This window comes from Natrix helvetica, assembly GCF_964273705.1.
Source record: "Natrix helvetica genome assembly, chromosome: 8".
In the NCBI taxonomy this organism is placed as follows: Eukaryota; Metazoa; Chordata; class Lepidosauria; order Squamata; family Natricidae; genus Natrix; species Natrix helvetica.
Window position 1 is genome coordinate 13,964,540 of NC_138559.1, and position 14,100 is coordinate 13,978,639.

Genomic DNA, 14,100 nt, shown 5'->3' on the forward strand with positions numbered 1-14,100 from the left:
GCAATTTGCTTAGCTGTGGTTGGTTGAAAAAGCACTATAGATTCACCGAGCATGCTCAGTGAGAAGCAGCGGTAGCTCAGTCCGTATAGTCTGCTAAACCCCATACTGAAGTCTGTTTATTTCCACTTACCCAATTGTCAATGCAATGAACATATTGATCCCTACCACTGGTACCTATTGATGAACCAATGTATGGTTGTGTCCTCCTCGGGGTTAGACCTGTGTTACTCTGAAATTGTGTCTCCTCCAAAACAAAAATCAATACAAGGAACAGAGAGAAGTGGACCTGCCCACCCTTTCCCCCCTTTAAAAAAAAACTCAATTTGAGACATCTAAAAGAATGTCCAGACGTCTATGTTCTTATCAAGAATTCTTGCTGACGACAGACATGAGGCAAGAATAGCCCTTTAATAAGATCGTTATCGGGCTTCTATTAAAACAGAGGGGTGGAAGGGACCTTGAGAAGATGGTGGGGGGGGGCAAGACTTTGGGGAGGAGAAGAGCTCTTGGCAAGGCTGAGCCCAGCTATTGTTGTGAGCTAGGAAGAGGAAGTCCAAACGTCCATTGAACAACCTCACCGTGCGTAAGTGGACCTAAGAAAGCCAAATGTTTTTAGCTCGTGTTACTCCTTTGCAGGTTGGGAAAGACAGTGACGGGAGGCTTCCAAGCGCTTTTGGCTGGGCTTAGCCTTTTCTTCTCTTTTCATCACTGCAAAGCTGACGTAGTTGGTTGTTTTCAATTTCATCTGGCAAAGGATGCTGGGTTTAACCCAAACTGCAGCTGGAAATCTTTACCCCATTTACACTGATGACTAATCAGCTTTCTTTTGAGAGGATCAGAATCAAAAGAGAATGAGGTTCCCGGACATGTTTTGCTTCCCCCCCCAAAAAAGCGAAATGATAGCTGCTTTTACCCAATCCAAGCAACCCAGTAAGGAATGTATGGTATCTGGGTACAGCACCATGATTTACAAGCCCTAATTAGCTAGTTTTGGGGAGTACGCTAAGGCAGCAGCCCCAACCTTTTGGGCACCAGGGACTGGTTCCATGGAGAGAGGTATTTCCGTAGGCTGAAGGGTGCGTGGTTTGGTGTAATGCAGGGGTGTCCAAACTTGGGAACTTTAAGACTTGTGGACTTCAACTCTCAGAATTCCCCAGCCAGCAGAGCTGGCTGGGGAATTCTGGGACTTGAAGTCCACAAGCCTTAAAGTTCCCAAGTTTGGACACCCCTGGTGTAATGCCTGCATCCTTTGGATGGGGCTTCACTTGTTTGTGCCGCCCAGTTTCTGGCATGCTGCGGCCCGGTGCTGGTCCCTGGACCGGGGGTTGGGGACCCCTGTACTAAGTAAAGGGGATTCACAAAATTGCCAAATTTGGAGACCCCCTGCCCAAGGCCAATGCATTCCTTCTGAATCCAGCATTCCAGCAGATACTCTGCATGGGTGTGAGATGCAGTAGCCTTTAGCAAGACAGAAGAGGCCAAGGCCCCGAAACTAGTGGAAGAAACAAAGTGCGTAGGGCCGTCCTGTTATTTACTGACAGGAGCCCGTTCCAGCTCTTGACGCTCAGCCTATTCATAGAAGAGGAAGTGAATCGATTCCAACAGGAAGCCTTTGCCCAGCCTATTCCCTGGAGGGCCCACGAATTACAAGGACTCTCCACAGGTTTCTGTGAAGGGCTGTGCCACTCTCAGACCCTGTTGGTGGGGTGATGGAGCCATGTGTATTTCGTGGGGTCGGCATTTCCGTTTTGGCTTTCCTTGACATCATAAGGCGCTTTCTCTCTGATGGGAAACGTTCAAGGGAAGAAGTTATGCCTGGCCAGCCCTCAACCCTGAGCTGTCCACAAGAGTCCTGATGTCATATCTCCGCAGGGATTACTTCATAAGTGAAGCCTTTAGGCTGTGAAGGAAGGGGAGCAGGAGGGGGAGCAAGGGGGAAAAAATCAAATCCATACATCTCCCATCTACACACATACACACACACACACATACACACACACACACGCACACACACACTTCCCAGCAGTCTCCTTTTTTTCAAAAAGGGGTGGGGGTGGGGAAAGCCCTTGTATAGAGCTGTTTCCAGGCATAAGTGGTAAATAGAGCCTGAGACTTTTGAATCATTTTAAGTTTAAAAGATCCAAGAACTTCCTTCACTTCTCTCACACCCAATCCTGATTATTATACTTGAGGGGTTGGTTGATTTGTTTTTGTTTATTTTTGTTTTGTTTTGCAACATTCTGAAAATCCAGGCCTGGCAGTTTAAATACATATACTGTGTATCTGACTATATCAAGACACTAAGCTAGAAGCCATATGGGCAAAGTAGAAGAAAAAAATAATGATGGAGGAGGAGGAGGAGGAGGAGGAAGAAGAAGAAGGAGGAGGAGAAGGAGGAGGAGGAGGAGGAGGAGGAGGAGGAAGAAAGAAGAAGAAGGAGGAGGAGGAGGAGGAGGAAGAAAGAAGAAGAAGGAGGAGGAGGAGGAGGAAGAAAGAAGAAGAAGGAGGAGGAGGAGGAGGAAGAAAGAAGACGAAGAAGAAGAAGAAGAAGAAAGAAGAAGAAGAAGAAGAAGAAGAAGAAGAAGAAGAAGAAGAAGAAGAAGAAGAAGAAGAAGAAGAAGAAGAAAATGAAGCAGCAAGGCGAATGACTGTGAACAGGATGTCAAGCGTAATGACTTTCTACGAGTCCTGATTGTTGGCCATCACACTGTTGCTAACTGATGCAAGTCTAGGTTCCAAAATTCCTGAACAGTCAGAGTTTTATTTATTTATCTGTTTGTTTAGCCACCCCAATAAGTTCGTCACTTCTCACAGAGGTGGGTGGCATCGTGGCTCAGCAGTTAGTTGATGGGTTTGTCGGTTGGAAAGCCAACAGCCCAGGTTCAAGACCTGAGCACCACATGACAGGATAAGCTCTCCTCCTTGCCCCATGTCCTGCCAGCCTAGCAGTTTGAAAGCAGGCAACTGCAAGTAGATAAATAGGTACCACTTCTGTGGAAAGGTAACAGTGCTTCGTGACGTTATGCTGGCCACATGACCACAGAAATGTCTTCGGACAGTCCCTGCTCAGGGGCCTTGAGACGGAGATGAGCAGCGCCCCCTATAGTCAGCAATGACTAGCGGTGGCAAGCTGTTGCAACTATCATCGCATCTCAACTTGCCAACAAACTATGAGGGGAGGAAGAGGGAGATAGAAAATGACCCAGACATCAAGATGTCAGTGTGAGAACCAATGGCATTTCAGCAAGTGTTTATAGAAGCCAAAAAAGACTTTGCCACAACAATATCCAGAGACCATATTGGACAATGTGACCTGAGCTAATGGGGGTGGAATTTGAACTTTATCTATAGGGGTTAGCATGGGGAAGCTCTAGATCTGGTTTTGCCTTCAAACATGCCAAAATGATATACTCAATAAAGTTTTACATGAAAAGATTGGACCCTCTCGATCATGCTTGCTTTGGTTGGGTTCCTCAGTTGGAACCTTGACAAGGTGAGTAAAATCTTCAGGGATTCCTTTCCTTTTTTTCTCACGGAAGTGTGTTTCTGGATGGTATACAATGATTAAACACTTACACACACACAACCACACCCCACAACATATAAGCATAGAAATCTCCTAAGCATAGAAATTGCCAAGCAGCCTGGTACAAAAAAAATCCAGTATTTCAGGCATTTCCAGTTTGAGATGTCCATCAGCAGGACTACTGAATCTTCTGCATAGACTATCCCTTCTTGGCAAAATAAATCAGGTGATTCTGGCGGAGATTCCAGACTCATCATTCCCAACGTTGCTTTGGAAGAAGCTTTCATGATTTTTCAATGCAGGCAGATTGCTATCTTCTGTTCCATTCTGGTCCTCTTAATACAATAGTCCCCAAACATAAGGAAGCTGATATCTGGTCTTTCACATCTGGCAACCCAAATATCAGTCTTTTGCACCTTCTTGTGACTGATGGGTGTTGGAGTCGTAATAAAATCAGGAGGGGAAGATCTTGTCAGCATGCTGCTGATTCTCTCATGGAAACAGATATGAGCGTTGTAAGACAGGGGTCTCCAACCCTGGCAACTTTAAGACCTGTGGACTTCAAGTTCCAGAATTGAAGTCCACAAGTCTTAAAGTTGCCAAGGTTGGAGGCCGCTGATGTAAGGAAGTCTCACCATGTGGATTGGATGGCTACTTCTCTTGCCCTTTTCTCTCTCTCTCTCTCTTTTAATCATCTGAAACTGGAATTGAATTCTAAGGGTTGCTTAGAAGTAGGCTTTTAAAATATGTTGAGCGTAGCTCCTCAAAGATAACAGTCTGGCTAGCTGATCCATAGTTAAAGATACCAGCATTGATGCAAAATATTTCAGATGACTAAAAGGAGCAAGGAACCTGTCACTCCAGATGTTTGCCATAGCATGGGAAATGTATCCCTCCTTGGACGGATACGAATATCTGTTGTTTAGCAACATCTGGGGGGCCTCAGTTTCCCTAACATTGTTTAAAACTCTTTCCATTCCCAAAACAAAAGTGAATATTATTTTTTAATTTGATTTTGTCACCTCTCTTCAGTTTCACGTTCTTATTTTTAAGAACTATAAAACATCTGTTTACAACCAAGGTGTTACAATGGATTCTAGAAGCCCAAAGATTCAAAGTTTTGTTTTACTGCTAAACAAAGAAATCTGACAAGAGTCTTTGCCCAAGAAGATACAATTATAGTGATGAAGTATGTTCCAAGCAAATGAAAGGACACATCTAATGGTTTCAATGATTACTTGACTACCAATGCATGGTCTATGATTGAATTTGCCATCTAGCAGAGCAGATGGGAGGACATTGTTACAGGGCTTAAAACATGCTGTCCAACATTGAGGCAGACTGGATGTACAAAAGGTTTGATAGTCTAAAGGGGCGCCTGCTAGGTTGATTTGTAGTTTTGTATCTCTGATGTATTTTATAAAGAACTGTCTAATTTTCACAAGAGCAGAAGGAAGGGACTAACAATAACAACATTATTTTCGCTACCTATAAAAACTTGGGGTGGGGTGTTCTATTTTTGTATTGCAGCCAAGCAAACAGTGTGTTGAAATTAACTAGGGGTGCCTATTAAGGTCTGGTCGCCATGATGTAGAAAAGATGTGGAGACTCTAGAAAGAGTGCAGAGAAGAGCAACAAAGATGATTAAGGGACTGGAGACTAAAACATATGAAGAACGGTTGCAAGAACTGGGTATGTCTAGTTTAATGAAAAGAAGGACTAGGGGAGACATGATAGCAGTGTTCCAATATCTCAGGGGTTGCCACAAAGAAGAGGGAGTCAAACTATTATCCAAGGCACCTGAGGATAGAACAAGAAGCAATGGGTGGAAACTAATCAAGGAGAGAAGCAACTTAGAACTGAGGAGAAATTTCCTGACAGTGAGAACAATTAATCAGTGGAACAGAAGTTGCCTCCAGAAGTTGTGAATGCCCCAACACTGGAAGTCTTTAAGAAGATGTTGGATAGCCATCTGTCTGAAACGGTATAGGGTTTCCTGCCTAGGCAGGGGGTTGGACTAGAAGACCTCCAAGGTCCCTTCCAACTCTGCTATTGTATTGTATTGCCTGAATTCCACTGGATAAAATTACATAAAGTCGAGCTAATTTCTTTTGCAAATCGAGGCACAACAACAATTAGATTCCTAAGTCACGACAATAGTGAGAGTAAATAGCAAACTGTTGGCTGAACTTTCACACACATTGTCAGATCAGATGTATAATCAACTCTAATCCATAAAGAAACGGTTCCATATGCAGTTGCCAAAAATGTTGGATGTGAAACTATTCCAAAATGTGCTAGCTTAGTGCAATGTTTATCATGACGGAAGGCAACATTGCTAAATACGCAAAGAACGATCCTATTATTTGCATGTAATTAATGTTATATTTGAAATCCGGGCGCTTGGCAACTGGCATGTATTTGTGACATATCACTGTCCCAGAGTCATGTGGTCACCATTTGTATCCTTCCCACCCAGCTTCCAACAAGCAAAGTCAATAGGGGAAGCCAGATTGGCTTAATGACAGGAGGATTCACGTAACTGTTCCTATGGTTGTACATTGAGGACTATCTGCCTGAGGGTGTCAAACTCGATGTCATTGAGGGCCACATCGGGATCATGTTTGACCCCAGGGGGCCAGGGTGGGTGTGGCCAGGGTGGGCGTGGCCAGGGTGGGCATGCAGCCCTTCCGAGCTCCATTTTCACGGGCAGAGGGTTGCAGGAGGCTGACACAGCTGAAAACGGAGCTCGGGAGCCTATTTTCATTGGTAGAGGCACTGCGGGCCAGTCCTTCGCTGTTTCCAGGCCCATATCTAAGCATCCCTTGGGCCTTGTGTTTGACACCCCTGATGTGCACTCTGTGAGCGCATCTGAGAAAGAGCAAGCGATAGCTTCCTGCTATGGGTGGATTATCATTCTGGGGAGTTTCCTAAACTTAAGGCGTCTGCATTGTGCACGGAAGGCCATTGTCTTGGACAAGACGGAGTCTCCTGATGGCAGCCAGTGAGATAAGGAAGCTAGTTGGCCATTAGTGGGTGAGACCAGAGGATGGACGCATTGTCCATGGCGGAAGTGGGAACCACCTTTGGTCTTCAGCTCCAAGAATCGGCTCTGAAAGTGAAGTTCCTCAACTCTTGGAATTGGCCCAACAAGGTTACTGAAGGGACAACCTTTATGAAAGGGAAAAGATTAATTACAAGAGCAGGAATGGAGCAGCCCCTCCTGGAGCCTAGAAAATCCTGAGAAAAGTTTAGAAGGTAGTTCCTGTAGTTAGAAGAACAAGTACTTAAGTGCTTTCTGTTTCCTTCCTCTTATTTATTTCATTTGTGTCTTTCCTTTTGTCTATGAGTCTCATGGTAATATATGTGGTTTCCTATTGCCTTTTTCTCATCACAGCTGTAACAGAATAAGATAGTCCTCAAATTACGACCAAAATTGAGCCCAAAATTTATGTTGCTAAGCGAGGTAATTTTTAAGTGAATTTTGCCCCATTTTAAGATCTTTCTTGCCACAATTGTTAAGTGAACCATTGCAGTTGTTAAGTTAGTAACATGGTTGTTACTAACATGGTCGTTAAGTGAAGCTGGCTTCCCCATTGACTTTGTTTTGTCAGAAGGTTGTAAAAGGTGATCACGTGGAACCCCCCCCCTCCCCCAGGATGCTGCAACCGTCAGAGATACAAGTCAGTTCCCTGGTGTATGAATTTTGATCATGTGACAATGGCGATACTACAATGGTCATAAGGGTGAAAACGGTCATAAGTCACTTTTTTCAGTAACATTGTAACTTTGAAAAGTCACTAAATGAACTGTTGTAAGTTGAGGACTACCTGTATAGGTGATGCTGAGAGGTAAGGATTAGTCCTAGTGCACCTTGTAAGCTTCACTGAGAACAGGGCTATTTTGTTTTCCACCATACCTTATTTCGGCCTCTTATACCCAGGGGTGGGGTCCTGCCACTTCTAACCTCTTCTATAGAAGAGGTTCCACAAATCTACTGTGCCATTTAGAACCGGTTCCAGCTCCCGCCCCCCGCCGGTCCGCACATCATCAAGATGAAGAGCGAGAGGAGGAATTCTGGGAGTTGAAGTCCACAAGTCTTAAAGCTTTCAAGTTTGAACACCCCTGGGGTTTTTTTTCCTAAAGGGCTAGGGGTGTGAGGGTCTTGTAACTAGACAGCTTTAAGACTTGCGTACTTCAAATGCCAGACTTTCTGAGCCAACATTTTGGTTGCTAAGCAAGAGCGTTGTTAAAGTGAGTTTCACCACATTTTACAAGTTGGCCACGCCCACCCAGTCACATGGCTGGCAAGCCACTCCCACCCAGTCACATGGACAGCAAGCCACTCCCACAAAGCAGGCCACACCTACAGAAGAGGTTCTAAAAAAATTTGAAACCCACCACTGCTTATACCCATTGTGCTAAGTCATGATATGAGCTGTTTGGTGTGGCTTTGGCAGACGGTTGGCATCCAGTGGCCCTCCAGATGTCATTGAAGTGCTCCAATTCTTCTTCTAAGGCTGCTGGGAATTGTGGTCATGACCTGGAAGGACAGAGATGATGAGTGTGCTAATTGTGTTGGAGAAAGCCAACCACTGTAGTCTGAAAAGAATGGTTTATGGTATAGCGCAATTTGTGGATTCTTTCAGGGTGATTTACTCAACAGACCATCATGTATGAATATGTAAGGATCCAGCATGATCTTCTAGCCTCGAACAAAGGCATATTTAGGCAAGGAAAGTCTACCAATATTTCTCTCCCAATTTTTATCTGATCTTATTGAAGGCTAACAGCACATTAGATGCTTAGATGATGAGCTGAACCAAAAAAGCATTTTGGTCCCTGAAGTTGTTTTAAAATATAAGAAGCAGAAACAAAGAAGATCCCAGTGAGAATCCAGTGAGCGCAGGGAAATGAGCTTTGCAATCCATATTTGTTTTGTTAGATTTATGTTAGTATAACAGAAAAACAGAGTTGGAAGGTACCTTGAAGTTTTGCTAGTCCAACCTCTGCTCAGGCAGGAAGCTGATGTAGATTCTTAATTCACCTCAAACTTGGTGGGCCAAACGTACTCAATTTGGCAACCTCGGCCATCACTACAAGGAGGAATCTGCCTTGTAAAATATGAGGGTACTTTCCTAAGTGTACTAGGGAAAATAAAAGTACCCTTATTCGATTTATTAAAGTAGCTACGTCCTTTACAGACAGTATAGAAGTTTCAAAGGATTTCATTGGTTATCTACCTTTACAGGAATCGTTGCTTTGGTTTTGCTAGCGGTCCCAAAAGAAGTCATCTGTGCATGGACCTGCACTTATCAGGGAAGCCTTGTTGAGCCTTCCTAAAAATATGGCTACTTGAATATTTTGGGGTAGATTGTTTCACTCATGCCAACACTCACTGCAAGCACCCTTTTCAAATGCCTTGCATAGCCTTAGTTATTATAAGTAGATCAAGATAACATGTATGAAATGCTTGGAATATCTAAACTCCTCCTCCCTGTGTTCATTATTTGGGGTTTACTTGATTAAGGCACTCCTTGAAGGATTATCTCAAAGTCCATGCTTGTTTTAACTTCTCTTCCACATGGAGCCATGTCTGTACGATGGGAAATATCATCTCATGTAGAATCTGTCAGGACCACCTATGCAGCGATATACAATTTTCTATTTCTGTATTGCGCAGAGTGTTTCTTAGCTATCCACAATAGGCTGGAAGTCTGCTGATACGGAAGGACAAAAATATAAAAGCTTTAACTTGTTACAGAGGTGGAGAGGAATGTTGACAAGCAGAGTACGGTAGGTTGTATTAGCAAGCAATAGGTTCAAGGTGGCCCCCTGGGACTTGTGTTCTTATAAATCAGTGGTTCTCAACCTGTGGGTTGGGACCCCTTTGGGGGTTGAACGACCCTTTCACAGGGGTCGCCTAAGACTATCGGAAAACACATATTTTTGATGGTCTTAGGAACTGAGACACCAATTTTATGGTTGGGGGTCACCACAACATGAGGAACTGTATTAAAGGGTCGCGGCATTGGGAAGGTTGAGAACCACTGTTATAAATCATCTAATGACCATTTGGTGCCTTCTAAATATGTTGGAACTATCCACAAGGAGGGTACCAATTGTGGGTGGCTGGTCTAATATTGTCTGATTCCTGGGATTCTGACCAAGAATGCTGGACCATGAAGACCTTGATCTCATCCAGCAAAGCACTTATGTTCTCATTCAAGCTCTCAGAATCATAAGTGCATTCCTGTTTCCAGGGGAAGCAGCTTCTGGAGGTTGAACAATAGCTCAACTATAGTTCATCATTTTTGAGATTATGCCAAATCATAAGCCCGATTTGGGCATTATTTTAAACCAACGAGAAATAACATATTGCAAAGTGGTAGGAATCAGCATGTCACTTCTGCTTGAAATGACCATTATCCAATTCCAGGGCCCTTTGGAGGAAAGAGCTGAAGGGGAAATCTTTCCCTTCAATCAATAAGCTTTCTGCTTCTCTGTACTTTTTCCGCATGGTGCTTTCCATGATTCAGATAGTTGCACATACTTGATGCCTGTTGCCCTCCAAATCTCAGTCATGCAAATTTCTACGGCTAGTGGTCAAGGGTGGCCATATTTAAGCTAAGGGCATATTTATTCTATTGCTATTAACCCAGTGTTCCTCAACCTTGGCAGCTTTATGAGGGATGAACTTCAACGTCCAGAATTGAGTTCACTGGCTGGGGAATTCTGTGAATTTAAGTCGACCCATCTTAAAGCTGTCACAGTTGAGAAACACTGTATTAGCCTATTTGAATAGATAAAATCTGGGACGAGGACACAGACTGACTGCCCCTTGCTTAAAAGAAGGCTTACAAAGAGCTGTAAATTGAAGAGAGTTGGATGTTTCTACAAACCAGCCTCATGCCAGTTTTTTTTTTAAAGAACCTGGTGGATGCCAGGTTCTGTTTAGTCTGTCCAGACTGCCTTGTATGTGTCAGTAAAAATACTTTAAAGAAGCCTGTGGTTCTTGCACCCGACAAACAGATTTGTTGAAATGTGTCAGATAATGTAATTGCTTCTTTGAATTCTCTGGGACGCTGTTTGACCCTCGTCAGTTTTTGCTTTGCATTTAACCATCAAGTTTCAGTCTTCTAAACTTTTTCTTCCATTGAGAAATATGTTTTTGTTGTTTTACTTCACCTTTAAGTTACTTTTGTACAAAAAAAATGGGGGGGGGGATTAATTGATGCATGGGATATAAAGGAGGTTGCAAATTCTAAAGAGATGATTGCATAATCCAATATACAATAGTAAAAAATCATATTTGATCAAATTAGAACTAGGTTAAATACAAGCACTCTACCTAGTAAAAATTGCACCAGGATGTTCTTCTCATTTATGATGGATCGGATTGACTGCTATGGTTGGTATTGTGCTGCTCTGTATGTGCTGCATGGGACCCAACATCGTCCTGGCCATTCTAGAAGGAAGATAAAACAGAGTCAGAAAATAAACCCATTACAAGTCATTGTATTATTCACGTCCATCATTCTCCTCTTCCCTCTCCTCTCTCTGATTTGCAGGAGGTGGAGGGAAACGGAAAGGAAGGAGCAAGAAATGGAGAGAGATCCTCAAGTTCCCGCACATCAGCCAATGTGATGAGCTCCGGAAAGGGTTGGGTAAGTGCAACATGAGACAGACCCCATCCCCCCCCTACTCAAGGAAATGCAAGAACCGGTAGCCAAAAGCACCACAAAATGATGCCAGCTTACTCCCTTGTGATCAGCAGAGTTACTCTTGCCTCATCAAAGTCGGATTTCATACATCATCACTTCCCAATGGAAAGCCAAATGGGTTGATGAACATCCAGACATAGGTTGACATATAAATAACCACTCAAAAGGTGCCTGGCTTTGAACAACCACCTGACATGGTGCCTGCCAGGACTCAATGTATAAATGGAGCATAGTAACCTCTCCTCAGTGAGACTGTGGGGTCGTATGTCAAACCGTGGGAAAGGTATAGAGGTGATATTTCTCCTCCAATGAATAAATGTATCAGAAAAATGAGGAAAGGGTCTGAGAACAAAACTAAGTATGAATAATCAATTGTTCAACAACTTTTGTTCTTAGATCTTTTCCTTACTACTCTGCTAAATTTTAGACTGTGCATTTGTTGGAGGAGAAATAATCCTCATCTGTGGAATTCATCACCAATTGGTATGGCAATGACAATTTACTTAATTTACTTAATAAATGGATTGAATCAATGCAGAATCTAACCAAGTCAGGATTGAATCAATTAGAGAGGATTGATCTGTTGCAGGTGTAGTCTTGAACTTCTATACAGTTTGGAGTTGCACATTTCCAAATGCCAGCTGTAGGAAAATTATGATAGGAGGGAAGTGTCTCCATCTCTCTTGTGAGCATCTTGGACACATCTGGTTGGCCACTGAAAGAAAGTTGAGACTATAGAAAAAGTGCAGAGAAAAGCAGCCAAGGGGACTGGAGACTAAAACATATGAAGAACGGTTACAGGAACTGGGCATGGCTAGTCTAGTGAAGAGAAGGACCAGAGGAGACATAATAGCAGTGTTCCAATATTTGAGGGGCTGCCTCAGAGAGGAAGGGATCAAGCTATTTTTCAAGGCAGCTGAAGGCCAGACAAGGAATAATGGATGGAAACTGACCAAGGAGAGATTCAATCTAGAAAGAAGGAGACATTCTCCGGTGTGCTGAGCCAAGAAGCTCTGAGAAGGAGCATGTCAGGTAAGACCAATGCCCTTTTTCTGACAGTGAGAACAATCAACCAATGGAACAGAAGTTGCCTTCGGAAGTTGTAGGAGCTTCATCACTGGAGGCTTTCAAGAACAGATTAGACTGCCATTTGTCAGAAATTGTTTAGGGTCTTCCTCTTGGGTGTAGGGTTGGACTAGATGACCTACAAGATCCCTTCCAGCTCTCTAAATATCTAATATTAAATAAACTGCTGGATGAAGATTTGCCATAATTTCATCCATCCCATTTTTATCATCATGGGCCCTGTACATCCTTGTCCATTACCCATTTCTAAGAGCGATTCCCAAGTTTTCCAGAATTGCACTGCTCAAATTTGATGACCTGTTAAAATATGACTGTGTGATTCTTCAGATTTTTTAAAAGGGCCTTTACAATGCTTAGTAGATCCATTTAATTCCTAAAATCCCAACAAGTATTGGGGTGGGGGTAGAGATGGAGGGGAATAAAGGTCTGAAGTCACTGTGACTTAGTGATTGAAATGGGAGTCTTCCCACTCCTAAGGCAACACATAACTACTGTATTATACTGATTCTCACGGGGTAGTTGGAAGTGACTTCCATCATGCCTAATGTGTGATTTTCATGCATCGAATCATCTTCAAGTCATCTCTTTTGAACAACTTTTGTGTGCCTTTTTTCAAGTAAACCAGCGCAAAAAGTAAATTAATATCCTTGGTGATTATGCGGCCTGGTCTTTTGACTTTAAGTAAGCTTGCTGTTCTCCCAGGTCCTTGTAGACTATTAGAGATTCTTGCATCTGCCCCCATCTTCTCATAAGTCAGTTTGTTCCCAGAAGGAGCATGCTGAGATGCAAATGAGAACATGTTCCTACGGCTTGAAAGTATGTTTACAAAAGAGTCTAAAGGAAGGTTTGTGAAATGGGAAATGCGAAGGAGTTGGGTAAAGGCAGATGGGCTCCTGAGTGGGCTCAGCAGGATATGATTGTGACAACCAGAAGTTGCAGGCATGGAAAGTGCCATGAGCACCTATGTGCAAAAAAGAGCTGGCCTTCTCAGTACCTGAAAAGCAAGTTGTGAGAATCCAGGGTTTTTCCCCCCTGCACCCAAAGGTCATCTTTGTTTGATGCAATCACATGAAAAATTTGTGTTTCGGGATCAGCTAAAACATCATCCCAAAGCTGAACAGTTTTGTAGCTAAACAGGCGAATTATGATTTAGAATTTTTTTCTACTTCATATGCTCAGAATTCAGATGTGTAATAACAATCCCCAGTATCATCCGTATTCACACATTACACTAAACATTACGATACAATACAATACAATAGCAGAGTTGGAAGGGACCTTGGAGGTCTTCTAGTCCAACCCCCTGCCTAGGCCGGAAACCCTATACCATTTCAGACAAATGGCTATCCAACATCTTCTTAAAGACTTCCAGTGTTGGGGCATTCACAACTTCTTAATGTGGCTTGTTTGTTATGTGCTTATATAATGAGTCCAGCCATTGTCCTTTTGAAATCATAATAAATGAGTTAGAATTATTGCTTATTTTAAAAACCAATGTTAAGCACCTTGTGGTTTAAAGCAATGTTTGAATTAGCATACACCACGGGCTTCAAACTCATAACAAGACTTGGTTTCATTTTTTGTGCGCCATTCAGCTAATTCTGGCTACAGAGCAAAGCAAATTAAAATCCAGATCTCATGAACTAGGATCTGATCCGAAATCTAAACGTAGCCCTCTTCTTTGGGGAATTGTGTGCATCTTTAGCTATAAATATTTACAGCCGTGCTGGCTGGGAAATTCTGGGAGATGAAGTCCACGCGTCT

General features: G+C 43.0%; 1 protein-coding gene across 1 annotated transcript in view; it reads left to right on the forward strand.

Moving 5' to 3' along the window:
- The window catches only part of LOC309396180 (G protein-coupled receptor kinase 5-like), a 78,449-nt gene that overhangs the window by 34,040 nt on the left and 30,309 nt on the right, over positions 1 to 14,100 (forward strand). The window contains exon 2 of the mRNA XM_081961069.1: positions 11,098 to 11,251. Coding sequence (XP_081817195.1) covers positions 11,098 to 11,251 — 154 coding nt within the window. The remainder of the gene's footprint in view (positions 1 to 11,097; positions 11,252 to 14,100) is intronic.